The 27374-nt window shown below is 57.0% G+C and overlaps 4 protein-coding genes across 14 annotated transcripts; 1 reads left to right on the top strand and 3 right to left on the bottom strand.

The window, feature by feature from the left end:
• Positions 1 to 582: 582 nt before the first annotated feature.
• On the bottom strand, positions 583 to 14386 carry Zftraf1 (zinc finger TRAF-type and ring finger containing 1). Its single transcript, XM_026409799.2, has 4 exons — positions 14021 to 14386; positions 6206 to 6444; positions 5243 to 5454; positions 583 to 3677 (listed from the first exon to the last, which is right to left on the bottom strand). Exons 1-4 carry the CDS (start codon positions 14369 to 14371, stop codon positions 3286 to 3288), a joined length of 1194 nt encoding a protein of 397 aa, XP_026265584.1. The 5' UTR covers positions 14372 to 14386; the 3' UTR covers positions 583 to 3285.
• On the top strand, positions 13781 to 24634 carry Kifc2 (kinesin family member C2). 11 transcript variants are annotated; one of them, XM_026409796.2, is made up of 19 exons: positions 13781 to 13930; positions 17754 to 17811; positions 18057 to 18138; positions 18286 to 18440; positions 18757 to 18895; positions 19032 to 19177; positions 19252 to 19317; positions 19402 to 19530; positions 19917 to 19994; positions 20109 to 20223; positions 20300 to 20409; positions 20804 to 20912; positions 21023 to 21180; positions 22875 to 22979; positions 23065 to 23186; positions 23287 to 23410; positions 23496 to 23625; positions 23718 to 23974; positions 24066 to 24414. In XM_026409796.2, the coding sequence occupies exons 4-19, from the start codon at positions 18366 to 18368 to the stop codon at positions 24318 to 24320; spliced, it is 2118 nt and encodes a 705-aa protein (XP_026265581.1). In that variant the 5' UTR covers positions 13781 to 13930; positions 17754 to 17811; positions 18057 to 18138; positions 18286 to 18365; the 3' UTR covers positions 24321 to 24414. The 11 variants fall into 11 exon arrangements, with proteins under 11 accessions (XP_026265581.1, XP_026265582.1, XP_026265577.1 ...); XM_026409797.2 differs by lacking the exon at positions 13781 to 13930 and adding an exon at positions 17488 to 17505; XM_026409792.2 differs by lacking the exons at positions 13781 to 13930; positions 23065 to 23186 and having other exon boundaries at positions 17551 to 17811; positions 21023 to 21072; positions 21164 to 21180.
• On the bottom strand, positions 15513 to 17225 carry Tmem276 (transmembrane protein 276). The gene is made up of 2 exons (XM_026409800.1): positions 16446 to 17225; positions 15513 to 16293 (listed from the first exon to the last, which is right to left on the bottom strand). The coding sequence occupies exons 1-2, from the start codon at positions 16536 to 16538 to the stop codon at positions 15808 to 15810; spliced, it is 579 nt and encodes a 192-aa protein (XP_026265585.1). The 5' UTR covers positions 16539 to 17225; the 3' UTR covers positions 15513 to 15807.
• Positions 24635 to 25164: 530 nt separating the features above from the next.
• Foxh1 (forkhead box H1) lies at positions 25165 to 26653 on the bottom strand. Its single transcript, XM_026409757.1, has 3 exons — positions 26480 to 26653; positions 26087 to 26191; positions 25165 to 25989 (listed from the first exon to the last, which is right to left on the bottom strand). The coding sequence occupies exons 1-3, from the start codon at positions 26651 to 26653 to the stop codon at positions 25165 to 25167; spliced, it is 1104 nt and encodes a 367-aa protein (XP_026265542.1).
• Positions 26654 to 27374: the final 721 nt, after the last annotated feature.

Genomic DNA, 27374 nt, shown 5'->3' with positions numbered 1-27374 from the left:
AGCACTGGTCTCTAGGTGTGGGCTGGGCCTAGGCTGTTCTGGGCTTTGCTGTCTCCACAGCTGCGGGTGCAAGGTGAGACTAAGCCTATAGAAATGAGCAGGGGGAGAAGACATTGGATGTAGGAGGGTGAAGTGCCTGACCAGGCCCCCACCTAGACCCAGGGGTGTTGGGAACAACAAGGTCCACACTGTCAGTCCCTTCTACACCCAAATCGTGGCTCTGAAACTGAGGCAGCTACTTGGACAGGCTGGTGAGGTGTGTGAGGAGCATAGTGAGGGATGAGGGGTGGGGTGAGGATCAAGGTGTGTGGAAGTAGAGGCTGGCTGAAGACAGGGTGGCTCAGAAGACACAGGGACGCCCTAGAGCAGCTGGGAAGACCATGAACTGCCTTCCTTCCAGCCCTCAGATTCATAGGACAGCATAGTTCCTAGGAGCCAATTCCCTTCAGAGATGACTGTCTTCTCCATGCTGTTCTCCAGGTGACCAGGCAGGAGGTGCTGCACAGGGCTGGAGGTCTGGGGCAGGGCACAGGCTGGGGCGGCGGGGAGGCTGTCTTCTGGTAAGGACACACAGACAAAACATAGTTTGGAATATTTTTTTAAACTACAATTACATACAGAAAATATCCAAAGAAAATGCAGATCACAAAAGTGACATGTAAGTCATTTCTGACAGCCATAAAAGCACTTCTTGCTCTGATGTTTAAAAATTTATTTTTATTGTTTTTGTAAATGTCTCACTTTGGGCAAACTAATGGATGTGGTGCTCACAGAGAGTGGGAGTAAGATGAGGAGTGTAGAGGCCTGGCTTGGCCTATACCCCCACAAGCCTCCCCATATCTGCAGAGACTAATCACCCCCATCCTCACAGATGACAGAAAAGGGACCAGACTGAGACAGCAAGAGGACACAGGCCAGTAGATGTGCCTTCAGTAATAAAGGGTCCATGGTGACAATGGTGCAAGGTTTGTGGTGCCAGTGCCCAGCGTGGCCCAGAGACATGCCAGTCTCCTCCACTGCCCAGTTCCCCTAGGTTGCTAGGCTCAGCTGCTGCATGTGACAGCCATAGGGCAGGGGCCATGCTGGGGACAGTGCTGCAAGGCCTAAGCAGTCCTTCTAGGCATCACCAGACACACCATACCCCTAGAGAGGGCCTTGTCTGGACACTGCCTTGGTCCCCACATAGGTCTTGGGCTGACCCTATTGTTGACCCTGTGGGCTCCAGCACTGAGGAAAGGCTGTAGGACTGCCAGCCCTGGGCCTCCTCCCTCCTTGTGGCCTCCCAGACCCCACAGCCACACATATACATACAGATCTGCTGCCTCCAAACCCCTGCCAGCCCAGTTGTGCTCTTCCTTGTCCCAGCATAGCTGTGACCTTGGAGAACAAACCTTCCACCCTGTCCCACCCCAGGAAACCACTATATCACCCTCTGCTGGATCAGTCTCACAAATACCCCAAAGGACAGTTTTGCACTGTCCCTCACACCATCACCTGGGAATCCAGAGGGGCTCCCTGAAGGGCCTCTCTTCTCCACAGGTCCTCTGTGCCTGTCAGTGGGTGTGGGACAGGGCTGCCCCACAAGGGCAGAGGAGTCATCTGGCTGTACCTGAGTCAGAGGCCACCACTCCTATAGATGTGCTGGGTTTTGGGGTTGGGTCTTTCTTTGTAGAAGGCAGAAAGCCAAACATGGGTCTTCCCAACTATCCAGGCCACATCAGCTTTGCAGGAGAGACGGTTCCCCAGAGAGGGGTTCCCTGTAAGCTCTGTGCCCTGAGCTGGGGACAGGAGCCCAAATGGATCTTTGAAAACAGCTCTGAGAATCTTTCTGTCTGTGAGGAGACAGGAGAGCCATCCTTGAGGAGAAAACTGTTTCAGGCAGCTACCCTGGCCCCTGTACTAAGCCATGCTCAGGAATATGGTTGGGGCTTGTGCTCTATGCCACAGCTCCTCCTCTCCATTTCTCAGCCCCCTGAGGGTGGGATGGGAGGAGTCAGTTGGCCTAAATTCTGTACCCATGTGGCCAGGGCTATCCAGTCCTTCAACCCCATGGGGCACAGGCAGCCTGCAGAGAGGGTGGGGGCTGCTCCCAGGTGTGTGGTGGCCTGGTCAGGGCAGAGGAAACCCAGTTCTTTGGTATTAAAGCAAAAAAAGCTATCACAAAAGAGCCCCATCTCCTAAACAAAAGTTGAGGGGAGCAAATTGTACCTTCCCAGTAGCTCTGCGGGTCCCAGGGGAATAAAGGCCAAGGTCTGCTCCTCCAAGCAGGGCTGCTCCCCACTCCCCAGTCCTGCTCATAGCTCACACTCTGTAGGTGAGAAGCCATGCTGCCCAACCTTGGCCCTTGCAGTGGCTCTCTGAACAAAGGCCCAGCAGCCAGTCCCTGAGAGCAGGTTGGGGTGGTGGCCCTCTCTGACCTCACCCAGCCAGGCTCACAGCCAGTGGCCTGCCTCCTTTGCAGCCTGAAGACACTGGGCCCCAAGGCTAAAAGGAAGTGAATGAGCTCTCTCTCACTAAAACGGCATCACTTTTAGAAGAGCCTGTAAAGAGTTTAATTTTTTCCTGGGAAGAGACAGAATTTCACCCTGCATTCCGAAAACATCTGCTGAGCTCTGGTGGCGGAGTCTTGCCTCCCTGAAGTAGCCGGGTAGCTGGGGGGGGGGGGGGGTGTGACCCTTCATGGCTGTCCCTGTCTAGGCCTCAGTCCAGAGACCTGTGACAGACTACTGTGGGAGAAGCAATGTCTCCAAGTCTCTCTTGGGGGCACACACAGGTGCCATAACAGTAACCCCCAAGCCATACCAGAGCTCCCACGCCGTCCATTCACAGCCACTCCTTCCCCTCCAACAAAACAGAAAGTAGGAAACAAGGCTGCCTTTTAATTGCAATCAAATATGCCGTCTGAAGTCAGCGAGGGCCCCTGAGCCCGGCCCGGGACCAGAGCAGGCAGTGCTGCCTCACTGTGAGGATGGGTGCAGGGGCAGGGCCGCTGGTTCTCGCCCTCCTCACCACCCATCCCTGAGCCTGGGTAGCCCAAAGCACTGTCTCCTCTGCGGTCAGCCCAGCCTCCAGCCACCCTCAGGAGGGGGGAGGCCGGGAAGAGGGGGAGCTGGAGGCAGGGACCCTGTGGCACACGCATGCAGACTTTCCCAGTGTTTGGTTTTGTCTGTTCTCCTCTTTTGCTAAAATGATCAGATGGTCATGTGAAGCCGCTGCCAAGCCAGGGGTGGATGGGATGGCGGCGCCAGCCTTGGCCCTCAGCTCCTTGGGCATCCTGGGCCCATCCTACTTCTGTATCTGGAAGAGGAAGAGCCGCAGGTTGATGTTCTTGGCAGCCAGCAGCTTGTTGCACTCCACAGAGTCGATGATGGGCAGAGGCACATAGTCCGTCTCATTGCTCTCGTTGGTGAAGACAAAGTGGTAGATGACAGGACTGATTCGCACATCATCATACGGGCCCTTGAGCAGCAGGAAGGAGCACTCCAGGGGTGCTGTGACCTTGCTCTTGAGGAGGAGCTGGAAGGAAAGTGTGCGCTTGCAAGACAGGTTGGGGTTGCGCTCTGAGTCATTCACACGAGCCTTCAGGACCCATGTCTGGTTCAGCACTGTGAACCGCGGTGTTTCATAGTACAGGCGTGTGATGAAGTCATCCGTGCGGTATGGTCGGAACTGGACTTCTGTGGAGACAGACAGGGCCAGAAACAGCCAGCCATTAGTGTTGGGCAGAGCTGGGTGGTGGCGCTTTCTCTGACCAGGCTGAGGACAGGCTCAGCCAGGGAGAAAGGCAACTTACCCGGACCTAGTGAGCTCTACTTGTCACAAGGCAAGTCAAATGCAAGTATTGCACATGGAGGCGCACAAGCTTTCAGGGGTCCGGGGATATAAACACCAATTAGCTGTAGAACCCAAGGCTATGGGAGGTCAGGCCATCTCCCAGGTGTGGCTGACCCATGGACCACCCTCCTCACCCTAGCCCTGGTGTCCCAGCAGGGGCGGGGTAAGCAGACACACAGACAGGATGCAGTTCTGAGAACAAGTGTACTTTATTGGTTCGGATACAGAGCTGCCAGAAAAGCCGGCAGGTGAGTAAGTGGCACCCAGTCCTGCCCGAGGGGAGCGCCAGGTCCTCAGGTGTCCAGCTGCAACCAGGCTCTGCCTGGCATCTCTGGGGCTGTCAGTCAGCGGGCAGACCTGCTTTTGCAGTCCTCTTTTGTACCCACAGCCTGTGGCTGGCAAGTCCCTCTGTGGAGGTGTGGGTTCCCAGGCAACCAGTCCTTCCTGCATGGATGGGGCTTCCTACCTGGCCACTGATGTAGCCACATGCCCCTGCCCACCCAGACCCCACAGGGCCTGTTCGATCAGCTGAGGCTGCTCTTAACCAGCGGCTGTGGCTTTCTGCTGCTGTAGCCCCCTGGGCCCTCAGCCTGTGGAGCCTGCTCAGGCCTATACCCAGCCAAGCTCAGTCTAGGCAGCATGGTGTGACTGGCTGCATGGTTGCCCTGGCCACCTGGTGTTGCTGAGCAGTAGAGGGATGGGGTCTCCCTGAGTGGCCCATTGTCTGCAGGTGCTTCTTGCTGTCCTCTGAACCAGGCTCCAGCCTGACTCCTGCTTTCCGAAATGTTCAAAGGTGGCAGCAGTAGCCCAGGAGCCACAAGATCCAGTGGGCCTAGGCCCAGTCCAGTCTGCCCATCTGTGGACATCCATTCCTGGTTCTACAGCCTGAGCTGGGTGCCCTCAGTTTGCTCTGGAGTCCTGTCCCTGAACAGCTTCTTACCAGCCTTGGGAGGCCTGTGGTGGCTTCAATGAGGTCTGCTGACAGGGCCTGACCTGATGGAGGCTCCTCTTGCTCCAGCTCTGAGTGGCAGCCCTGAGTTCCCAGGCTTCCCTAACACACGTCCCACTTCTTGGTTAGACCCCACCTGTCCCAAGGCAGTGGAGCCCCACACAGTGATACCAGCTTGCTGGGATGGTAGGCCAGGGTGGGGAGGACAGGGGCAGGGGCTACTGTGAGAGCCATGCAGGTACGCCCTAGGCCCTGTTGGCCCCACCCTCTGCTCAGTCTCCAACCTGACCTATCTTTTTTTCCCTGAGATGTCCTCCTGGAGGTTGTCCAGAGCCTAGCCATCCGGCGCAGCCTGTGCCCACTGCACAGAGTCTGCTGTCCCCAATACCCAGCTTCTGGTCACCAGCATCATCCCAGTTCATACCCGTGTGGCATGCAGAGGGCAGTGGGGCACCTCACCTGTGTAGCCAATCTTCTCAAAGCTGAGCAGGCTGAAGATGCTATTGTAGAGTTGCATTTCCTTGCGGTGGCTCTGGTCCATCTCATCTAGGATCTCCATCAACTCATTGCCCGTCTTGGTGGGGTGGGCACATGCAGCTTCATGCACTGTCAGCTCATGGAAAGGGCCATGCCATGGGCAGCCGATGCGCTTATATTTGCACTGGGTCACCCTGGGAGAAGGTGAATACAGAGGTCACATCTATGCCAGAAGCAGGTGGCTGTGACCAGCTATCCCCCAGAGGCAGCTTTTGCTCAGTCAAAAACCTCTTCCAGTAGGACATACTTAATCCTGAGCCCAGCCACAAGGACAAGCTCAGAGAACAGTTGTACCTGCATGCCCACATGTGGTGTGTGTTTGAGAGACAGAGAAGGAGGAGAAGGAGGAGGGAGGCAGTGAAAGAGGGAAGGAGAAGAAGACAGAAATAAAGAGTGGGGGGGGGGTAAGAGAGCTATAAGTCAGCATGCTTCTTGTACCCACTGCTGTGGCGTTTCTTCATAATAAGGAGCCAATGACCACTGTCATGGTCCCACACAACATCATTACAGAGGAGGCCTGGTATTAGGGATCCACTGGATAAGTGGCCCTGTCCACCTACTGGGCCCATGTTGTAGAGCAGAGCTTCTAGAGTTCCTGAGCTGGCCACACTGTCCTGGGCCTTCTGAGGGGCTACCCCATAGCCAAAGAACCCTGAAGGTCAGGGTCATGTCTAGATAGCAAATGGGCACAGAACTGCCCTGTCCCATGGGAAGCCCCATGCGCCCCCTACCCTGGGGCCTACAGGTTTGTTATGTTGCATATGGTGCCCCAGGCCCAGACGACAAGGACAAACTAGCCTGTCCTGGGAGGACTTGCCTGCAGCAGGGTGGGCTTGCAGCCCACCCTGGGCACACGTGTGGTGGAGCCACAGCCTCAGTGGTTACCTGTCCTGGCATTCCTCTTTCTGGTGCCTCTCCAGGATGGAACGAGGAAACTGGCGCAGGCAAAAGCCACATTCTGAGGGCAGCTCGCTCACGGCTTTCTCCACAGCCAGGTTCCGGCAGCAGAGGCTCTTACTGATCTCACAACGACAGTTGGGGCATGTGGCCTGCTCCTCCTTCAGCCGGGCATCTGCTAGTAGGTGGATAAAACAGCCAGCGCACATCAAGTGACCATTAGTACACTGTGAAGAAGGAAAGGGAGATGAAGCTCACAGACCTGCGGGACGCGGCACACACGTGCCCGCCCTTTCCCGTAGCGTCAGCTTGGTCACTTGTCCCAAGGGACTCCAGCTGGTGAGGAGAGGAGGGAGCATACGCCAGTCCCCAGTTCATGTTGGTGTCTAGAAAACGTAACAGCTGCTCCAGGGGGTGCCAGGACTCAGTCAGCTTGAGCTCTGTGGGGCACCATCAGGTCATGGGGGTTCCGCCTCTTCCCTGAAGCAAGCCTGACTGGTGGAGACTGATTTGGCAAACCCAGGTCTTAGAACCTGGAGTTTTCCTTTGCCCTGTCCTATAAGAACATCTGGTTCTTGGCCTGGCAAGGCAGAGGCCCTCAGCCAGCAGCTGTCTCATTGGGGAGTGGAAGCTGCTCCCCACACACTGCAGCAGGCTCTCTCTCTGTGCCTTCTTGAAAGGCTGCTCATGTGGGGACTAGGGCCCTCAGGGTGACCTAAACCCTGTTTCTTCATGCCAGCCCTTGCTAGTGAGCACAGGTGAAAGCCAGCAGCTGCAACTGCCCAGAAAGAGGAGCTACCTGTTGGGGCTATCTATCACCAGAATGACATAGAGCTGTAGCAGGCAGGAGGCCAGGATGACCCAGGATGGAGGCAGGTAGGAATGGGGGCTGCGAGCGAACATGGTGCTGTGTTGGGTTGGTGTAAACTGGGTCAGCAAGAGCAGACCGCTCCTGCTGGGGGGTCCTTGCTCATGTGGACAGTGCTGCCACAATCATTCCCATCTTGCATCTCTCACTTGTTCAACATACACCTCTGAGCATCACACGGTACCATCTAAAGACTTGGGGTAGGAAGACCTCAAGAGGCTCACAGTATGAGAGGGGAGGCCCAGGTGCTGGGGTCTAGCTCAGTGGGAGAGCACTTGTCTAGCCAGTAGAAGCACGGGTTCCATGTCAGCAGCACAGAGGGAGACAGAGAGACACCCATATGCCAAGCCCATCACACTACAGCTTCTAGACAGTGTGCACTGGGGAGAGGGATGTTCATAAGCTGCCACCTGGCTATGCCAGGGATCACACTATACAGGTGGGGTCCTTAGTGAATCCTTGCTATCTTTCTATTGCTTCAGCAGGACCTCTCAGGCCAGGCCTGATGGAACCTACATGCTGAGGACTGATGGCAACAGAGTACTGCCACAGAAACCACATCTAGAAAAACACCACACATCATCTGCATTCAAGTCTCATGCTCTAAGTTAGGTGAGAAATTAAAACACACTACAGCGAGTGAGGAGTGACTGGCTGGATGCAGCCTGGATGAGAGGACCTAGCAGGGGCCAGGCAGCAGCAGGTCCAGACATAGAAGCTGGCTGAGGAGGGGGTTAAGGCAAGTCCTGGTGGGAAAACCAGGCTGCTGTACAGGAGTCAGTGGGGTGTGGAATGTGGGTAGCACAAGGGCTCAGGTCACAGGGCCTCTCTTTGCCCCCACCTGCTTGGACTGTCTGGTCCAAGGGCTGCTGATACTGCCAGGGAGGGCAGGACATAGCACAGTATCAGATGGCCACATATTCCTCAAGTTGCCTCCTCGGGGAGCCAGCCATGTAGCACCATGTGGCATCCCTTAAGAGGGAAGCCCATAAGGAACTGGCACTAGTTCCCTGCTTCGAGGCTACCTAGGCCTTGGACGAAGCTCTGGGCCCAGCTAAGAGCTGCCTCCAGGGTCCACCAGCCTGAGGAGAGGGCAACAGTATTGCTGGCTACAGCCTGGTCTTCCCAGCACTTCCAAGCAGGGCTGGGGCCACTTGCCCCCATCCTGGCCCACTGGGCCTCTCCTTAAGCACCCCAGCTATCCTGGGTCCTGCCAGGTGGGTATCAAGGCTGCCAAGCATAGCACCATGACTTCTCAGCACCACACTTGCTACCAACCCCTGGCCACAGACCCCAAAACAAGTAGTTGATTCCTCACTATGGGAGAGGTGGTAATTAATCTTGCCCTCTTTAGTCTCCCTCTGGGCCTCCTGTGGGATCTGTAAGCTCTGGGGTCACTGCCCCTTCACCCCTGACAACTACTCAGCTGAAGATGTTCTATGGCATACTGGACAAGCCACACCCACACACAGCCCCTCTCCAGCTAAGGGACATTCTCCAGGTAAACTCCCAGGTCAGACAGTCTGACCACAGTAGGGTGGTCACTATGCCCTAATGTCTTCTGTCAACCTCCTGAACACACATAGGCCTGGCCATAGGGTAGCCACACAGTTTCAGCAGTGGGTGGGCCAGACTGCACATGGCCCTTTGATTTGTGCCCAAGCTGGGCCCCACCTAATGACTACACACAATGCTCACTCAACATGGTAGGGTCAGGCACCCAAGAGCCCAGGTACCTCCAGAACGCAGGTCAGGTTGCCCTCCTACAGCAGCCAGGAGGACTTGTACCTGCAATCCAGAACACTACAGGGCCTCCCAAGGAGTCCCTCCTAGGGCAGATGCTGGCTTGGAGCCACAGTTCTGGACTCAGACCCCAGACCAAGGTCAACAGCAGCATGACTTTAGCCTCATCAATTTTCTTCTTAGTTTCCTCACATGCACAAGGTGATGATTATAAAGAGGTAAGAGGGTTAAAGTGACTGGTGGCAAGGGTGGGGAGCAGACCACAGCAGGTTCAAAACATACACCACCCTTATGATCATCCACAGCAGAGCCCAGGAAGACCTAGAAATAGCCTGTACACCCCAGGACAGCACCTAGCCCTTCTCTCCACCTTACTGCAGGCAGCTCACATGTGCTCAGCTTATGTATACCCAGGAGTTCTAATGAGTGGCCCTGTCCCAGCCCAAAGAGAAGCCTGGCCACAAGCAGGTCCTAGAGATGGGGCCCCACGACTTCCAGTTGGTCATGAGTTTTCTGTGGTCAGCTGGCTTTTTAGGACCTCTTTCCACCCTGCACCACATGATCCTTTCAAACCCTGGGGACCCACTCTTTCCACTACCCAGACCCATGTGAACAGTCTACCCTTCTGCCCAGTGGTCAGAGACCCACAGCCCTTTGCAGAGGTCACAATACCAAAATATAGCTGAGGGATTTCCCCTTGGACACTAACCCTAAAGCACTGCTCAGTCAGTTGGAGGTGCCTCCTTCCTCCCAAGAGCCTCCCAGTGTAGGCAAGGCTTTAACAACCACAGTGGTACTTTGGGACATATCCCACACTCAACCAAGCCTCCTTAACCTCCTTAGCATGGGCCTGAGCAGGACTTAAAGCTTCCACTCAGGCTAGATCTGAATGACTGAATCAGATGAAATCTGACCTCCCCTCCTGATGTCAAGATTCAGGTGGGGCTCAGCAACCCACCCCCATCCCACCTAGAAATGCTCTCAGTAGCAAATGCTGCTTAAAAGTAATTTAAAGTGGCACATGCCTGAAATTCCATCAACTCAGAAGGCTGAGGCAGGAGGATAACAAGTTCAAGGCTAGTCTGGGCAACTTAGTAAGACCTTGCCTCAAAACTAAATTAAATTTTAAAAGGCTGGGAACATGACTCACTGACTGAGCATTTGCCTAGTATGTGCAAAGCCCTAGATACAATCCCCAATACTACAAATAATAAAATGACTTATATTGATAAACTATCACCACAAAAAGAACAACATAGCCTATAGAAACTAAAGAAACCCTCCTTGCTCAGTCCTGGGTTTTGGACACCTAAGCAGACTTATTTCCAAAATTCTTTCCTGTCTCAAGGAAAAAATATCAGTGGTATCTGAGCTCATGGGCCATGTGAATGATGAAACCTGAGTTGCTACATGTTCTCAGGGGGTGAGGGACTGTGGGAAGAGATGGAGCAGTACCTGTTTTCTGGGCCTTTCATCAATAGGACTGTTAATCAGGTAAAAGTCCCCAGAGCTGAGACTTGGCATGGAGGCAGAAGGTCTTGGAGTGGGATGGCAGCAGAACATATCAACCTCCCTCAGGGCTGAGAGGGATTCAGGCACTAGGAAGGGATGGGCACCTTTGTGGCAGGGAGTGGGGAATGTCTTGACATGGGGCACTGCCTCAGACAAGCCAAAAGAAGAGCAGATGTGAGGGGTGACAAGGAGAGCAGCTCAAGGTTTGCTAGAGCAACAATGGGGCATGCCAGAAGGCAATGGTCACACCAGATGGAGGCTGGACCACATCCCATGATAAAAGACCATCACCTACTGACTCCTGTACCTCAAAGTTCATGAGGAGTAGAAATGACAAGTGCTGTCTTCCTCCAGATGTCAAGACTCAGGTTTTGGGCCTCATAGACATCCAGACAAAGGGCTGGGACTGGGTCTGCCTTAGGGAGAACCAAGTTGAGCCTTATATAAAGGGTTGTGCCAGGAGAGCTGGGATGGGGAGGTCAGGAATGAGGCTGTGGTTGTAACATCCTGGGTACTACCAAGGCTGGGTCTTCCTCGGTGAAGGTATTTCATAGGCAGAGGTGCTAAAAGGTCATACTGCCCTTGGGGCCCAGGACTGTATCCAGAGCAGGGTGTCAGCATAAGCTTCCTGTCCTGCCCCTAAGCTCTTGAATGGGTGTTCCTGCTACCCCTCCAGCCCTCCTGCCATACTCTTGCCTGCCCTGATGCCTGCCTGGGACTTTGGAAGGGCCTTGCCCTGGATTCAGGAAGGTGGCTGCATACCTCGCCAGGCCAGTTGCCCAGGACACACCTAACACCCACACAGAACATCAAAGCATGCATCGGCCATCCCTGCAGTGGCCCTTAACCCGACATGACATAGGCCACAGCAGTGAGAACCATTTGCTTGAGGGCCTTAACAAACTGCCCAACCAGAGACATGTTGGTGTATGTGTCTGGCCCATGGGGAAGCTGACCCTGTGGGTCCAAGGACTCAGTTTTGAACCAGGTAGATGAACACATGCATGAGGCTCATGGCTGTTTCTGCCAATACCCAAAGCTTCCTTAGCACCACAAATGGTGCCTGGCTGCCAGGTAATATATTCTAAAGTTGCCATGTAACCAGCCAACCACATAACCCAGAGTGAGATACAACACACAGGGCTCAGCATGGCCACCGCCGCCTCTTCTCCTCATGTCAGAGCAGAGTGCCTGAGCCAGCCCTCAGGACACTAGGCATGGAAGAGGCCCATTCCCAGCCATGAATTCTGCTGGGATCAGGCAAAATATTGCCAGCAGGACTCAAGCATGATAGTGCACACCTGTAATTCTAGTAACTTGGAAGTCTGAGGCAGGAGGATCACAAGTTCAAGACCAGCCTTGATAACTTAGTGAGAACCTGTTTCAAAAATTAAAAACAAAACAAAACAAAAAACAAATTCTTTTTTTTTTGTAAAGGGCTGAGGCTGTAACTCAGTAGTAAAGTGCCCTCAGGTCCAATCCCCAGCAGCAGGGGGGAAAATGTTGCCTGAGGAGCAGAGAGCAAGAAGGCAAAGACTGGTTCACCATAGACAGTCAATCAATGTGGGTCATCAATGAAGGCTAGCAAAAGATGAAGGGGCCAAGCCAAGATAGTGGTCAGCAGTAGGCCCTGACTAGGGGCATGCCCACTCCATCTGTGCCTAGAACCTTTGGAAAGACCAGGCAAGAGCGTGGTCTGTCCTGACCCACAATGACTTGGTGGGGACAGCAATAATTAGCCTCCAGAGTCACTGTACATGGCAGGGAACCACCATGGGAAGTGTCCCCAGTGGCATTCAGAGGCAATAGGAAAGCTTCCTTCTTTCCCCTGGCCCCCTCCCCATTTCACACAGCAAGTCCATAAGCAGCCAAAGTTCCATCACAGGGCCCAAAGGCTCTTCTACAGCTATATATTCTAGTTCCTTCTCCCAGCTTCTAGAGATGAGAGAGAAACTCTTGCTCTGAGTGTCACCTGGGAAGAATGAAGGTGGGATAGAGGCTTGTGGCGGAGCCCACAACTTAGTGTCAGTAACCTTGGCTCCCCATGCTCAGCTTGTCTGCTCTCGGAAGCCACGGGGCAGCCTCAACCTGGCAGGGCACTAGTCAGGGCAACCCTGGACTTCATGCTGTTACATCTGCTCAGCTGCCCTGCCTCTAGCTGCCCAGGCCAGAGCTTACGCTGAACAGAGTGCAGGCTAGTTTGAACCAGCCAGGCTCAGAGGCCTGGTCACCAGCTTGTCTGGCCACAAGCAGAGCTGTGTGCACTAGAAGCCAGTACTGGGTGGCCTGTCATCATGCCAAGTCCAGCTCCAGACCATTCACAGGAAGGGAGACAAGGATACCCCTGACTTCCCTGGGATCTCCCCACTACTGACTTGGCTCTCACTCAAGGCCAAGGAGAGGAAAAGCTCTTCCAGCAGAGGGGACCATGAGGCTGTAGGCAAGGAAAAATGGGCTAGGGGTTAAAGGGGTCCAGATGGTCCCCAAGGAGAGGGGTAAATGCTGGTGCTGGGACCAGCACTGTGGAAGATTCTCCCCCAGCTGACCCTGGCCTGACACGCATGAAGGTGATTGCCCCATCCAGGACACCGGGGTCCTCCCAAGCAACCTCTGGTCAGAGCAGAAAGGACTGAGAGACCCAGAGGCTAGGGAAATAGCAACCCAAACTAGCCCTATCCTGCTTCCTACGTATGTGGCCCCCTCACACAGGACCCAGTCTAAACAAAAGCAAGGACCCACCAGCCATTTCCAGCTTCTGTAAGTACAAAATAATTGACAGGGAACCCACGTTGTTTCTCAAAGGGGCTGGGGCCAAGGTGGGACAATCAGGAGAAGGCAGACTGATACTGCCCACTGACTCTGGGCCTAAACCAGAAGTCTGCTCTGTAACCAGGAGGGGACATTCTGGATCTACTGGACCAGGTACCCATCAAGCAGCCCTGAGGTGGCAAGGATCCTGAGTCCAGCCACTGCACTGGATCTTCCTCAGATGGTGAATGGGAGACCAAGGAAACCAGGACTGGAATGGATGAGGGGGGCTGGGGTGGGAAACTCCGGCTTGATCTGGAGAAAGTACCCTGACTGCCAGTCTTGCAGCTGGCTTGTTGCAGGGGTTCCTCCAGACCAGAGCAGGAGGGCTGGGGGAGGGACAAAAGGCAGTCCCCTCCCTTCTTCCTGTTTTTCAGAAAGAATTTGACAGGGCTCTGGAGAACAGAAAAGAAAATATATACGAGTTCAGAAATGGACGGACACGCTTGGGGGTGTGGCTGCCAGAACAGAGGATCTCCCTCAAGTAAAGGGGCCTGTGTGCCCAGAAAGCCTGGGAGTGAGGAGCAGCGCCAAGAATGGGCAGGGAGTGTAGACACCTGTCTCTAGCTCTCCTCGGGGTCAGCTAGAGGGGAGCGGAAGGTATCAAGAAGAGAACCTTGAAGGAACCTGGAAGAGGAGAGGCAGGATCTAAACAAGAAAGAGAAAACTGAAACTGACAGAGGGTCGGAACACGGAAAAAGGGGGTTCGGAGCAAGGAGAGGAGAGAGAAAACGAGGAGTTTCGGGACAGGCTCCAGGGTCCCGCGGGCGCAGAAGGCGGAGGTGAGGACCGGAGAGGGTCCCAGCTGCCGGCCCCGGGCCTCCGGGCCCGGCTCGAGGAGACGCGGCGCCGGGCAGGGCCGGCGGCCCTACCTGGTACACGGAGGCCTTGGGCAGGTCCAGGCACACGGTGCAGCACAGCACCGAGTAGAGCCGTTCCTCCAGCTTCCCGCTGCCCGCCGCCGCCGCCGCCGCCGCCGCCTCGGCCGCCTCGGCCGCCCGCAGCCGCTTCTTGGGCGGCGCGTCGGGGTCGCCGGCTGCCTCCTGCAGCTGCCGGGCGCCGGCCAGGCCCGCCTCGTCCGGGAGCCCGGGCCCCGCCGCCTCGCCCAGCGCCGCCGCCGCCGGTCCCGCGGCCGCCCCGGGCCCGGCCCCGACCCCGGCCGGCACGGAGCCCGCGGGCCCTGCGGCCGGGCCGCCCCCGCCGGCCTCCTCGGCGCCGGACATTGCGGCCGGCCGGCCCGACGGGCGGGTGCCGGCGCGCTCGCCGGCTGGAAGTTAGGGGCGCCGCGCGCCCCCGCCGGCCTCTTGCCGCCGCCGCGACCCCACAGCCTACTCTCCGCGCCGCCGCCTCAGTGGGCCCGGCCCGCGCGTCGCCCCGCAGCCGCCGCGGCCACCGACCCCGGGGCGTCCGCCATCTTTGTTTTCCCTGCGCGCCCCCCCGCGCCACCGCCCCCTCGTCCTCCCCATCACGTGGGCTCCACGCGGGGCCAATGGGACCGCCGCCTGGAACTAGACGGCTCGGCGCCCAGAACCAATGGGTGCACGAAGCGCGTGAGGCCCGCCTCCGGTAGAAGGTGGGCATGAGGGGCGGGGCCCGGACGACCCGTGGAGGGGCGCGCACCTGAGGTGAGGAATCCCGCCTAGGGGCGAAAGGACGGCCCCTATACGCGGCGAGTCAGCGGGGTCGGGGGTCTCCCTTCGCCATCGTGTCCCAACACTCGGGGGTGAATGTGGCCTGGCTCTCCCGAGTGGAAGGGCACCAACTTTAAAGAGCCCGGCCGACCACCCGTCGTGTGCGGCATAAGATATGCTTCTGCTGGACACATGGGTACTGCCCGGGGGGAAGGGGCACACTTGGGACCTCTAACCCCCTGCTCTGTTCAACCCGGTTTCCTATCCTGGGGTTGGAGGCTGAAGAAGGGTCCACAGAGGAAAGTGAAGGTCTTAGGGAATAGGATTTTGCTCGCACCGACTGGAAGGCAAACAGGTAGTCATTGAGTCAGGCCAGGGAAGGAAGATGCATTTCTGCCAATCGCGGCGGTACAGCCAGCCCTCCCTTGCCCTTACTAACCCAGCCATCAGCCCGTGAAGGTCACTGCCCCAGAGGGCCACCTGCCAGGCTGGGCAACAATATCCGGAATCTACTATGTCAAAGGAGAGCAAGGGCTCTGGGGCTATATATTCAAGGCACAGCAGCCCCTCCTGACAAATGTGCCAGAAGGAGGCCAGACTGAATGAGGCCCAGGCATGTTCCAGCACATCCCCTCCCTTTGTTCAGGGAAAACAGCTGATGCCCTGGAGGCTTCAGGAAGCTCACCAAAGGCCCCTCAGTCCCTCTCAAGAATTGGCAAATTTCATATTCCTGTAGAATTCCTAAGGTTTATTGGAGATCAAGTCTCTCTGAACCCACAACTATGTCCTTGCCAGAAGGAGGCCCCAAAAATGCCTGGGACCCTGGCCCTTTCATTCTGGTCTAGGCAAGTTCCTACAGTGACTGGAGAAGAGACAGCATCTAAGCTCCATTCCTGATAAGTCAACCTGCAGCAAGCCCACTGTAGGAGAAGGGAAAGCCTATTCCTAGGGGAGGAAGCTCCAGGAGCAGGCTGGTGGAAAGGGAGGTGGTAGCCAAGTGAGAAGCTCAGCCTTGTTGTGTGCAACTGTCATTCCCACTGCAGGCGCTGTGTGTGCAGGGCCCGGCAGTAGGCCCAACTGCCTGCAGCCAGGGCCCAGCGACAGACATCCTCTTTCGGCAGCAGCAGCAGCCTCTCCTCCTCCAGTCGGCTCAGGAGGCCTGCTACACCTAGCATCGCACCCCCCCACATCCCATAAGTGTTGGCTGTGAAAATAGCCACAATGAGGATGGTCACTGCCACCACCAGCAGTACTGCCTGACCAGCCACAGAGCAGCCTTCAGGGCCAAGGTGATCACCAGCCACTGCCAGCACCATGCCTCCGCCCAGGAGTAGGTTAGCAGAGGAGCGGTCCCCGTTCACCCAGTGGAAGTCGAAAGCCAGAAGGGGCAGGCCGATGACTGTGGTCACCCAGGCTCCAGCGAGACAATCTTCATGTGTGCCCAGCCCTGGAACCAGCATGGAGGCAGCAGCCAAAGCCTGGAGCAGGAAACCAGCAGCAGCCCCTCGACTTGACTGTTAGTGAAGGAAACAAGAGGGTAGGTGACCCCTTTAAACAGGAAAAGGTTTGGGCTTCTCATAGAGACCTGGTCCCACCCTCGCCTCCCATCACCCTCTCTCTGGTGCAGCAAACAAGGATTTTAGCGTGTGGGAGTGGGGTTACTTACCTGCGCAGAACTCACCGCTCCATGAAGAGACACCATTCCCAGCACCAGGTGGGACAGGACTGTGCTCCACTCACTCCCGGGCTTGGGGGCCATGGCACTTGGGCAGTAATGAGTTTGAGGAGACAGGAAAGAGAGTTTTAACTTGGAGTGGAGTAACAGAAGTCAGGGACCTGGAGCCCTAACGGCAGCTCTGCGGGAACCCCAGGTTCCGAGGTCCCATGACTAGATGATAGAATAGGTACAGTTCTAAATTTGCCAGAGTCCCAAGGCCACTGGAAACACCTGTGCTAAAAGACTAATTAGACTGGAAAAAGCGGGAACAAAACTCGGGAGCTGGGCAGGGCGAGCGTGAGCTCAAGTAGGTGCAGGACGCGGGGGAGACTGAGCGGCGGGGCACGCAGGCCCTTGTGGCGGCCTGGGCCTGTCCCAGCGCTCAGGGAAGCACCGTCCTCGACACCCGGCCCGGAAGGATCCACGGCGCAGACCTGTGGGCCGCCCCAGCCGTTCGCAGTTCTTGACGGCGGCGAGCCAGAGGCCCTGGCAGGTCCACAGCGGTCGGCCCCGCCGCCTCGGGTGGCCTCCGGAGGCCCAGGCGAGCGCGGCCGAGCGCGGCCGAGCGCCGCCACCAGCGAGAGGAGTCGAAGCTAGAGAGGCCGGGGCGGGGCCTGAGGGGGACGGTCGAAGGCTCTAGGAGGACTCGAAGGCGCGAGATCGGCACCAGCTTTAGGAGCTGGGCCTGGGCTAGTTTGTGGGCGCTGGCATTTGGAAGGAGCTCGCCTAGCGGAGGGATCTAGGCGGGGCTGTGGAGGTGGGCGGGGCTGCAGACGGAGCCTGGGCTTCGAGGGGCGGGGCTTCGAGAGAGGGCGGGCTGCAAGGGGTGGGGAGGTGGCACACCTGGACGCCGGGTGCTTAGTAACGAACGAGTGGTAGGGGTCTTCGCGGAGGACGGGAGGGACTCCAAAAAGAGGTGAGGCTGCCGTGGGCGTTCTCAATACTGACCGTCAGCGAATTAAGAACTGGGCGGCGAGCGGCGGAGCCGTGAGCGGACGGACCTTGCGAGGTGCGGTAGCGGGAACGCCTGTTTCGGAGAACCCCCGACCACACGCCCGCCCCTCAGCCGGAGCGTTCCGCGCGCGGGAGCTGGGCCGTGGGGGCGGCCGCCGCGAGCATGCGCATGGGCATTGCGGCCGGCGAGTACGGAGTCCGGGCGCGGGGACACGGGACGCGGGGCGGCGCGTAGCGGGGTCCTCTGCCGCCCCGCGCGCCCATGTACGCCTTCTACTCGCTTCTCATCTACATTTTCTACAGCCTTTTCCGCAGGGATGGAGGTGCTACGGCGACCGCCGACCCTGGGGACCCCGCCCAGGTGAGCAGTGTGGGCCTGCAGCGCCGGTCGCCCCCCACCAGGAGATGGGGTAGTGGTAGGCCTGCCCAGCTTACATCCTCAGGACGCTGGCCCTGAGGGACGCGGCGGTGCAGAGGACCCTTCTCTTGGTCCGGGCATTGGGAGCTTAGATCTCGGCCCCAACCATTCTGGCCCAGTTCCGGGAGGGAAGGAGCCCCACAGGCTGCCTGCCTCCTCCTCAGGGACGCCCCCTGCTCCCTTCCTAGAGAGTCCACTGCAAGCCCAGGGGTCGTCGTCGCCCCGACCAGCTTTCGCCAGAACTGTGGACCGAGCTGACAGGCCTGGCCGGTAAGTGCAGGCCGGAGCGCCTCGGGGTCCTGGAGGGATCCCCGCGGTCTGACAGAGGGAGGGATGCCGTGACCTCATTGGGAGGGAAAAGAGGCCCAGTCTCCAACGATGACTTGAAATGCCTCCTCCTTCTACTACCTGGCCTAGCGGGCAGCTCCGAGTCTGAGGATGGGCCTGAAGGGGGAGCAGAGGACCGCCCAGCCGAGGTGTCCCTGGAAGAGGCGCTTATGCGCCTTGCTGAATTCCTCTCGGTCCACTTGGGGGCAGAAGAGAGCTGCGGGAATCCTCCTGAGTTGGGCCAGGTGAGCAGGGCAGAGGAGCTCTCCAGCAATCACTTCTCCTTCTTTAGCCCTTGTGACTCCCACAGTCCTGCTCCATTCCATCTCTGCTCTTAATCTGCTTTCCTTGGTCCACGGGGCTGAATCTAGGACTCTCCACGGATTAGCTACATCCCTGCTTTTTGTTTGTTTGTTTGTTTGTTTGTTTTGAGACAGGGTCTTGCTAAACTGCTGAGGTGAGTTTCAAACTTGCCATTCTGCCTCAGCCTACCCAGTATCTTGGGTTACAGATGTGGGCCACCATTCCAGGTTTCTTGCTCTGATTCTTATCTCCTCACAGCCTGGGGAGGTTCCTCCACTGTTGACAGTGACCAGTCAGCTCTTGGCTCTTCTGGCATGGATTCGGAGCCCCAGGGGGAGGCAGGTCCTGCTCCAGGGGACTCATCCAGCCTCCAACGTGCAACCCCCAACTCCAGATGGTTTGTAAAGGGTATCTTCTATAGAGGAAGGGAATCCCATTAGAATCTAGGTGGCGTGCAATCTGGGATCCCTAGCCCAGCTTTGCTCCCCAGAATTCAGGCCACCTCAGTACTAACTGAGCTCACCCCTCTCCAGGAGCCCTTTCTCAAGAAGACAGCCCTTACCAGCCTACCCCCATCCAAGGGGAGGTGCCAAGGGGTGAGGCCCAGGGGCAACAGTTGCCTCAATTGGAGGAGGAGCAGAGAGCTTGGCAGAGGCTGGAACAGCTCATCCTTGGACAGGTGAGGGGCCCAGAAGCAGCAGGGACTGGAGGGGGTGAGACACAAAAAAGGAGTTTCATCCCACTCTTCTGCAGCTGGAAGAGCTGAGGCAACAGCTGGAGCAACAGGAGGAGGAGCTGGGCAGACTGCGCCTGGGAGTGGTGAGGCTGTTGGAGCAGGGGCTGGGAGAGGGCAAGAGGTTGCAGGACTTTCATATGGTTCCTAAGTGCAACTATCTCTGCCAGGGGGCAACAGACTCAGAGAAAAGGGTTCAGCATCTCACACTGGAGAATGAGGCCCTGAAACAGAGCCTGAGCCTCACTCGGGACCTCCTGCTGAATTGGGGCCCAGGCCCCCCCACCAGAGCCCCACAGGTATCCTGCTTCTTTGTTGCTCCTCTTTGTATACACCTGGCATCAGCAACAGTGCCCAAGCCTCCTTAGGTCTTTGAGTTTGCTGAAGCAGTGGGCTTTATCAGGGGGTCATCTCTAACAGGCAGGTCCTGGGGTGGTCTATGTAGAGCAAGCCCATCAGGGAGGCTGATGCACCTGGGAGAACCCCCACTTCATAATTCTCTGAGTGACCAGTTTTAGGAAAGTAGAGGGACTGGGGAAAGGAGTTCTGCCTGGAGTTGGGAGGCATGGGTTTGTCTGTGCCTGCCACTCTTGACTTGTTTTTCCATCTGTGAAATGGATCATGGAATGCCCCTCCCTGAGTTCACACCTGACTTGATGGCCTACCTGGCTCCCAATTCCTGCAGGAGGAGGCAGAGGCACTGTTGGAGCTCCAGGGCCGGCTTCAGGAGGCCCAGGACACCACAGAAGCCTTACGAGTCCAGGTAGGCTCGGGGCCCAGGGACAAGGAGGGCTGGGACACTGGGAAGGGGGCATCTGGGACAGGGCCTGGTAAGTGCCTGTTTCCTTAGTGACAGGGGTGGGGTTCGGTGGGGCAGCTGGGGGTGCAGGAGGTGCAGCTGCAGGGCCTTCGAGGGGCCCTTCAGCAGCTTCAGCAGGAGACGGAGCAGAACTGCAGACGGGAACTACAACAGGTGCATGGGCAACTGGCAGGTAAGGTTTGGGAGCATGTGGCTCATGGAAGGCCCTGGGTTCTGGGCTTTCCCTCTCAACTATTTTCCCACTTTAGGACTCCGGACCCGGATGGCCAGCCTGCGCCAGGGCTGTGGTGACCTCAGAGGACTGGTCAGCACCTTTACCCAGAGCTGTCAGGGTTCGCTGAGTGAGGCCCAGGGCCAGGTCAGGAACCCTCTTCTCTTCACACCATCTGTCTGTCTGGGTAGCCTGTTCACTGTTCTTCCAGCGGAGTTCCTATTATTTCTAGAGCTTCCTGGCTCTAAGGAATGCTCATATTTGGGGGTCAGTTGTAGGCTCTTAGACTAGAAGACCTTATTTGTGACTTATGATCTCATGTCTATCTTGTGCAAACTGACAGTTGCTGAGAAGCCTAGAAGGATAGATATGATGTCCTTGTCAGGTCAACCAAAGGATGTCCCCAGGTACCAGAGCCACTGAAAGTTGTGTATCACTACAGCGGGGGGCTACAAGGGCTCTTTATTGCTCCCAGCATTCCACCCTGCTTGGAGACTCTGGGACACCTGTCTTTGTCATCCTCAAATCCATGTTCCCTCAGGTATCCTGGGCCCTGGGGGCATTGTCAGCTGGAGGGGCTGGGACTCAGCTCCCTGAGGGGCAACAGGGGCCCCCAACTGGATGCCCAGGGCGGCTGCTGGAGCTTAAGGGTATGGCAAACTTGGGGAGCAGAGTGGCAGGGAGGGCAAGCTGGAGAGAGGGGAAGCTTTTTATGCCTCAGTGGTGAAAAGGCAATCTGCTGACCTGATCCCCACTGCAGGGAATATTCGGGTGCTATGTCGGCTGAGGCCAGGTACACCCTGCAGCCTGGTGAGTGTGGAGGCTGGACCAGGGGGCACAGTCACCACCTGCTATCGAGGGCGCCAGCGTCGTTTCCACCTGGACTGGGTCTTCTCTCCAGATGCCAGCCAGGAGGAGGTGACAGCCACCCTTGCACCTATTCTGACCCTTCGTCAAGAGTTTCCCAGAGTCCAGAAAAAGCTCCTTTCCCCTTCCAGTCTGTCCACCTATAGAAGGGAGGGTGAATCAGTTTTAGTCTAAAAGGGAAGGGAGCAGCTGGAGGGTTGGGGAGTGGCAGCCCAGCTGGACACTAAGGAAAATGAACTTATCTGAGGTTTACAGTTACTGCTCACGTAGAACTGGCCACAGAGTACAGCTGGGTGCCACAGGTAGGAACAGTGCCATGACCCACAAGTGATGCCTCCTCTAAGGCTTCCATGAGAGATCACTGCTCCTCCCTGGGGTCCAGGCTCTTCCCAGCTGGGATTGCATTAGCCCTCCTTGCTTTGTGGCCCTAATGCAGGTGGGGGGCCATGGGTGACCAGGCCAGTGTCCAGCCCCAGCACTCCCCGACTCCCTTGCTCAGATCCCATTTTTTCTCTTTTTTTTTTTCTGCCAGACACCAGTAGAAAAGCAGAGCTCAAGTCCCAGCCTGCCATCACTTTTCTAATACACAGTTTCCATCTACATATAAACTTTGCTCCTGGAGCTTCTATAACTGAAATGGAGGCTCAGAGCTGGGAGAGGGTTAGGTAAGGGACAGGGCTGGCAGTGATGCACACCCAGGTTGCCTGCTGGCCCAACAGGGTCATTGCACTGTGATCAAGAACCTCACCTGTGTCTCTTATTTCTGCACCACCACCTGCCGTGCCTCCTTTGTCCAATCGTGGACGCTTATCCCCCATACTGGCAATTTTAGATTATGGCTTCATGGCCATTAGCCAAGACTTTAAGCAGAGGTGACAACCACCCAGTTACCAGCAACCTTCTACAGTGAAAGTTGGTTATGTCATTGCTCAAAAGGCCACTCTTTGTTGGTCATGGTGGTGCACATCTGTAATACCAGCTACTCAGGAGGGTGAGGCAGGAGGATTTTCAAGTTTAAGGTCAACTTGGACAACTTAGTGAGACCTTTATCTCAGAATGAAAAATAATAAAAGCTGAGATGTAGCTCAGCTCTCTGGTAGAGAACCCCTGGGTTCAATCCCCAATACTACAAAAACAAAGCAAAAAATGAAAGCAACTATTATGTCTACCCATCTGCCCCTCAGTCACCTCTTTGCTCCCCTCAGGGCCAAGGTTCCAGTAGTCCTGGCTGGCTACTACCCTCCATACCCCCAGAGCCTTTTCTGGTCTCATCCTTCTCATCCTTTGTGTGCCAAGTGCTGCTCTGGTCCTCCTGGACACTGCCCACTAAGCCTCAAGACAGGTGCCATAGAGAGGAACAACACAGAAGAGCCACAAAGAATGAGTAATTTGCTTCCAGTCACATCTAGGATTGGGACCAGGCAGTCAAGCTCCAGCACCTGGACCCTTGACCACTGCTCCCCAGGACCACCTAAATGGTCATCAGGACTCCACATTATTTGCACAGGCTGTTCCCTTTTTGTCACGTCTCTTTCCTTCTTTGCCTCACACATTATTGCAAATACCACCTTTTCTAGGGAGGCAGAAGGTATCTTCTGGGCAGCCCCCTGTGCTCCCCTGGAGGCGTCTCCCTAGCGAATTGGGTTCTATTCAAACTTTTTTCACTGTGCTTTCCACCTTTCAAGGTCCTAAACAGAGACCTTGGAAAGGGCTCAGGACACTTTTTCCACCTCTCTTTCATTCAGGTCTTTGGAGAGCTGGAACCAGCTGTGCTGTCCTGCCTCCAAGGATACAGTGTCTGCATCTTCACCTATGGCCAGACTGGGACTGGAAAGACATACAGCATGGAGGTGGGGTGGAGCTCACACCTGGGGGCGGGGGGAGGCCTCAGAGGCTTGAATGTGAGCCCAATGGGGTATTCCACACCACCTTCAGGGCCCACCTGAGGACCCAGGCATAGCTCCCAGGGCGCTGCAGTCACTGTTCAGGGAAATGGGGACTGGAGGGCAGCACCGTGTGACCCTCAGCATGGTGGAGATCTACAATGAGGCAGTCAGGTCAGGGCTGTGCTGAAGGGGTGGTTGGCTACTATTTGCCCTGGCCTAAGACTCCTGCTACCCTTAGAATCCTGGAACCAAACTCTCCTGGTCTCCCCAGGGACCTCCTGGCTCCAGGACCTCCAGAGCGCCTAGCTGTGAGGCAGGGCCCAGCAGGACAGGGGGGGATCCAAGTAGCTGGCCTCACCCACTGGGACGTGCCCAACCTGGAGACTTTGCACCAGGTAAAGATGCCCTCTAAGGCCCTTCCTTTTCCTCCCATCTGGGATTGGGAACTGTGTACCAGCCGCGCCTCATCGCTCCTAACAGATGTTGAGCCTGGGGAGAAGTAACCGGGCCACTGCCGCCACTTCCATGAACCCACGCAGCTCCCGATCCCATGCTCTCGTTACACTGACGCTGTGTGCAGCTTCTCCACCGAGCACCCCAGGCACTGCAGGTAGCAAACACTGCAATGCCTGAGCTTTTGCAGGTTTTCCAGTGTGCCTGAAGCCTGGCCTCCCTTCGTGTCGGGCTCGCTCACCTTTGCAGGCACGCTGCACCTGGTGGACCTGGCGGGATCTGAGCGTGCTTGGAAGGCGGGGGCTACTGGTACGCAGCGAGGAGATCCCAACAGTGCCCAGCGTCTGCGGGAGGCCCAGACTATCAACCGCTCGCTGCTGGCGCTGGGAGGCGTGATGGCTGCGTTGCGTGCCCGCCGGTCCCACGTGCCCTTCCGTGACTCACAGCTCACACGTCTGTTGCAGCCTGCGCTTGGTCCGGGTACCACTGCTGTGCTGCTTCTACAGGTGTGCGCCCCGGCAGCAGCGGGTGGGGTGCAGGAGGGTCATTTGTGTGTGAAGCACCGCCGGCTGGCCCACAAGCACTTTTCCTCCTCAGATCTCTACGCGGCCAGAGGATCTCGGGGAGACCGTCTGCTCGCTCAAGTTTGCGGAGCGAGTGGGTCAGGTGGAGCTGGGACCAGCCCGGCGCCGCAAGGCACCACGATCCGAGACCCCCTCCTCCCTCAGTACCGACACCCCACTTACTGGGACCCCCTGCACTCCTACGAGGTCTCCTGTCAGCCCTCCAAGCCCCAGCCCCGACAGCGGCTCATGCTCTGCCCTAGGGCCCTCAGGGGACCTTCCCCCCTAGTCTTGGGTGGAGGCCTTGCACAAGAGACCTGGGGATGTAACTCTGCTGGCAGAGGCAGCAGTACAGTTCCTATATCGGGTCTCCCAAGACAATCTTCTTGACTTCTGGGGGCCTACTTCTCTCCAAACTTCCAGAGTTGCTCCCCACAACCCCAGCCAGAGAAGAGCCTGGAGAATTGATCTTGCCCCACCCCACTGGGTCAGAGGCCCTCAGCTCCCTCCTTATCACCATTTGCCGTTATCACAGCACACAGCAGGGGATCCCAGAGCCACAGGAACCAGACATGACTCTGGCCAAGGAGTTTCCCAAGTCACCACCTCTGCTCCAAAAATAAGACTAGGCATTAAAATGCTGTAAATTCTTTTAATGTTACACCACTACCACCACTTCAAGTCTATGTAGGGTCCAGTTTTTATTCCCTAACCCTTTCCCCAAAAGGTGCTACCTCCCAGACAGTTGAGGGATGGCAGGACTTCAGGCTGGACCCACCATTAGGCGCTCCATCCCCCAGCCTGGAGCCAGGAGGGAGGTGACAGATGGTGATGGATGAATAGATAGATGGGCTAGGCCTGAAGATAGAATCATGATTTGCTACTCCAGGTTGAGTCCTGCTCTTTTAGCATTGCCCCTGGGTGTAGGGGGAGGCAGAGAGGCAAGACTGACCAAGCCCAGGTTGGTGCCCAGCTGAGTGGCAGCTTTTTCTGGAGCAGCCCAATAAACATTGTGGACTCTCATTAAGCAAGGCTGGAGCCTGGTGTTAAGACTACAGACATCTTCCTACCTTGGTTCCCTATCAAGGAGGTGGGGAGAGAAGCAACCCCTGCTCTAGAAAGCTTCAGAGGCTTTACCAGGAGAGCAGCCAGCCTGGAGCAGGGGCAGCCATGTCACGAGGGTGGCTGACCCACACATCATAGATGCTCTTGTTGGGTGGTACTCCCTGGAAGAGAGTGTCTAGATCCCAGAGCAGCCTTGGGGACCCTTGGGATTCAGAGGCCACCCCCCAGTAGGCTGGGCTGGTTGAAGGTGGACACCGAGGACAGGAAGTGGATGGTAGTGGGGCTAAAGGCATTACCACATTGGGTGTGTAGATGGGCAAGTAGGAGGTGGGCAACTGTCCCCACAGGGAGGCCCTGCATACCCCACTGGACAGTACCCCGGCGTTGGAAGTACTTTGCAGGTAGTGCAAGGGCCAGGTTCTGGGCTCTGGGGATAAGCCTGAGGGCCCAATGATTGTCCCCTGGGAAGTCTCCCTCTCCATTCCTGTGGGCACTGGGAGAGGGCAGAGGGGCCACAGAAGCCTTTCAGAGGAGGGTAAGTGTGGAGTAGGCACCACTTCCTCCCCACTGCAGCCTGTGTCTGCCTGAGTTGGGTTGCTCTGTCCAGCCTGGCTGGACTGTTGGGGCCAGGGTGCTCTCTCCCCTGGGTCCCCTAACAGGGACTTGATGCTGAAGCCTTCGCTGGGTGGCGTATGGGGTGTGGGCGGCCGGTAGGTCTGGCCATGCAGCACATAAGGGCTCAGGTCCTTGGCGAATGCTCTGCGGGCCTCCGGGTTCTGCCAGCGTCGGCACAGGGCTGTGTTCTGCAGGCGTAGCGCTTCTGCCGGGATGAGGCTCACATCCACGGCCCAGAAGTTGCCCTTGGCCTGAGGTTTCGCAGGGTCCTTGGGCACCTGGGGGGTGGTAGGTTTGGGTGGGGCCGCCCAATTCCGGATGCTTGGGGCTTACTCGCCCGCCCCGCCTCCCGGGCTCCGACCTTGAGGGCCCCACCTTTCGGAAGCACGGGTTGGAGGAAAGGTTGTGACGGATGGAGTCCTTCCAACCCTCGTAGTCATCCCTGAAGAAAGGGAACACGGCCTGGACCTGACGGATGATCTGAAACCGGGGGTTGACCGGCGCAGTGAGCCGGAGGCAGGGGCAGCACCCCACCCCTCCCTCACAGCCCTGCTCAGGGGTACCCCCCTCAGAGGAAACTTATGCGCCAGAGGGAGACGCGGTGGGGAGGGTCCGAAAGAAAGGTCGCTTTGAGTCCCTTGGCTTCCATGACTGGTCCCACTGGCAGAGCTGGGTGGGCCAGGTTGGGGTGGAAGCCACACCTGAGAGTGAGAGAATTGGGGAGCCAGTCCGGGAAAAGGGCATGAGGAAGGCCGGGGAGCCTCTCACCTGGGCCAGCTTCAGCCTGCGGGAGGGTGCAGCCTGAATTACCAAGGCAATCATCGCCAAATAGGTGTAGGGGGGCTTGTCATGCCGCAGGTATCTTTTCTTTCTTCTCTTGGGGGGCTTCGAGGCTGGCTCTGGATCCTGGGGCCCCAGGCGGGAGTTGCTACAAGGCCCCATGCAGGGGAGATTGTAGGCGTGGGTAGGGGCCTGGCCTCGTGGAAGGCTCAGGACTGTGGGGTAGTGTGGGGAGGCTGGGCCTGGGGCCTGAGGCCTGACTGGGGCAGGCAGGCCAGGCCCTTTATCATTCGGATGGAAGGGGGAGGGGAGGAAGGAAAAGGCTGTGGGGGAGGGGAGTTGCAAGGGCTGCCACAATTAGCAGGTTTCAGTTAATCTGAAAGGGAGGGGCAGAGAGGATTCCAGTTCCGACTTCAGGTGACCTCCTGAAGCCACAATTTCCCATTCCCAGGTTGCCTCTGGAAGCTCGGCATCACCCAGGAGCTTTAAGGAAAAGCCCTTAGGAGGAGGGTACCACCTCCTCCTTATTTTGTCTGCCTAGGGCAGGTCTCAGGCTCCCCTTTAACAGATAGGAATGACTTCTTGTCCATGCCAGTTGCCAAGAAGGGAAGGGTGTTCAAGACAAAGCTGCCAGTAGAACCTGGGTCCTATGGGCTGGACTTAAGGAACATGATCAGAAGCACTTCCTGAAGGGAAAGACTGTGAAGTCCCCATCCTAGGAGCAAAATGGGAATGGGTACAGTGGACTTAAGTGATTTTTTTCCCCAGGAATGTGCTACAGAGTTCAGATGAGCTCCTTCTCCCTGGCTCTGCACCTGGGGCCAGTCAAAACCTGTGATCTGTACCCAGACCCGAAGCCCAGTTTCTTCTCCCTATACCAGGC

The sequence above is a fragment of the Urocitellus parryii genome, chromosome 7, assembly GCF_045843805.1.
Source record: "Urocitellus parryii isolate mUroPar1 chromosome 7, mUroPar1.hap1, whole genome shotgun sequence".
Lineage (NCBI taxonomy): Eukaryota > Metazoa > Chordata > Mammalia > Rodentia > Sciuridae > Urocitellus > Urocitellus parryii.
This window is presented reverse-complemented; position numbering and strand designations above follow the sequence as displayed.

Coding starts and splice junctions, on each gene's coding strand:
- Zftraf1 (XM_026409799.2), bottom strand. CDS start 14,371: ATGTCCGGCGCCGAGGAGGCCGGCGGGGGCGGCCCGGCCGCAGGGCCC. Junction 5,455..6,205: donor AAAGAGGAATGCCAGGACAG/GTAACCACTGAG, acceptor ACCTTCTCCCAG/GGTGACCCAGTGCAAATATA. Junction 3,678..5,242: donor TGAGAAGATTGGCTACACAG/GTGAGGTGCCCC, acceptor CTGTCTCCACAG/AAGTCCAGTTCCGACCATAC.
- Tmem276 (XM_026409800.1), bottom strand. CDS start 16,538: ATGGCCCCCAAGCCCGGGAGTGAGTGGAGCACAGTCCTGTCCCACCTG. Junction 16,294..16,445: donor GAGCGGTGAGTTCTGCGCAG/GTAAGTAACCCC, acceptor CTTCACTAACAG/TCAAGTCGAGGGGCTGCTGC.
- Kifc2 (XM_026409789.2), top strand. CDS start 17,713: ATGTACGCCTTCTACTCGCTTCTCATCTACATTTTCTACAGCCTTTTC. Junction 20,410..20,803: donor TGAGTGAGGCCCAGGGCCAG/GTCAGGAACCCT, acceptor ATGTTCCCTCAG/GTATCCTGGGCCCTGGGGGC. Junction 21,181..22,874: donor CAGATGCCAGCCAGGAGGAG/GTGACAGCCACC, acceptor TCTTTCATTCAG/GTCTTTGGAGAGCTGGAACC.
- Foxh1 (XM_026409757.1), bottom strand. CDS start 26,653: ATGGGGCCTTGTAGCAACTCCCGCCTGGGGCCCCAGGATCCAGAGCCA. Junction 26,192..26,479: donor GCAGGCTGAAGCTGGCCCAG/GTGAGAGGCTCC, acceptor CCCCGGTTTCAG/ATCATCCGTCAGGTCCAGGC. Junction 25,990..26,086: donor CCAACCCGTGCTTCCGAAAG/GTGGGGCCCTCA, acceptor ACCACCCCCCAG/GTGCCCAAGGACCCTGCGAA.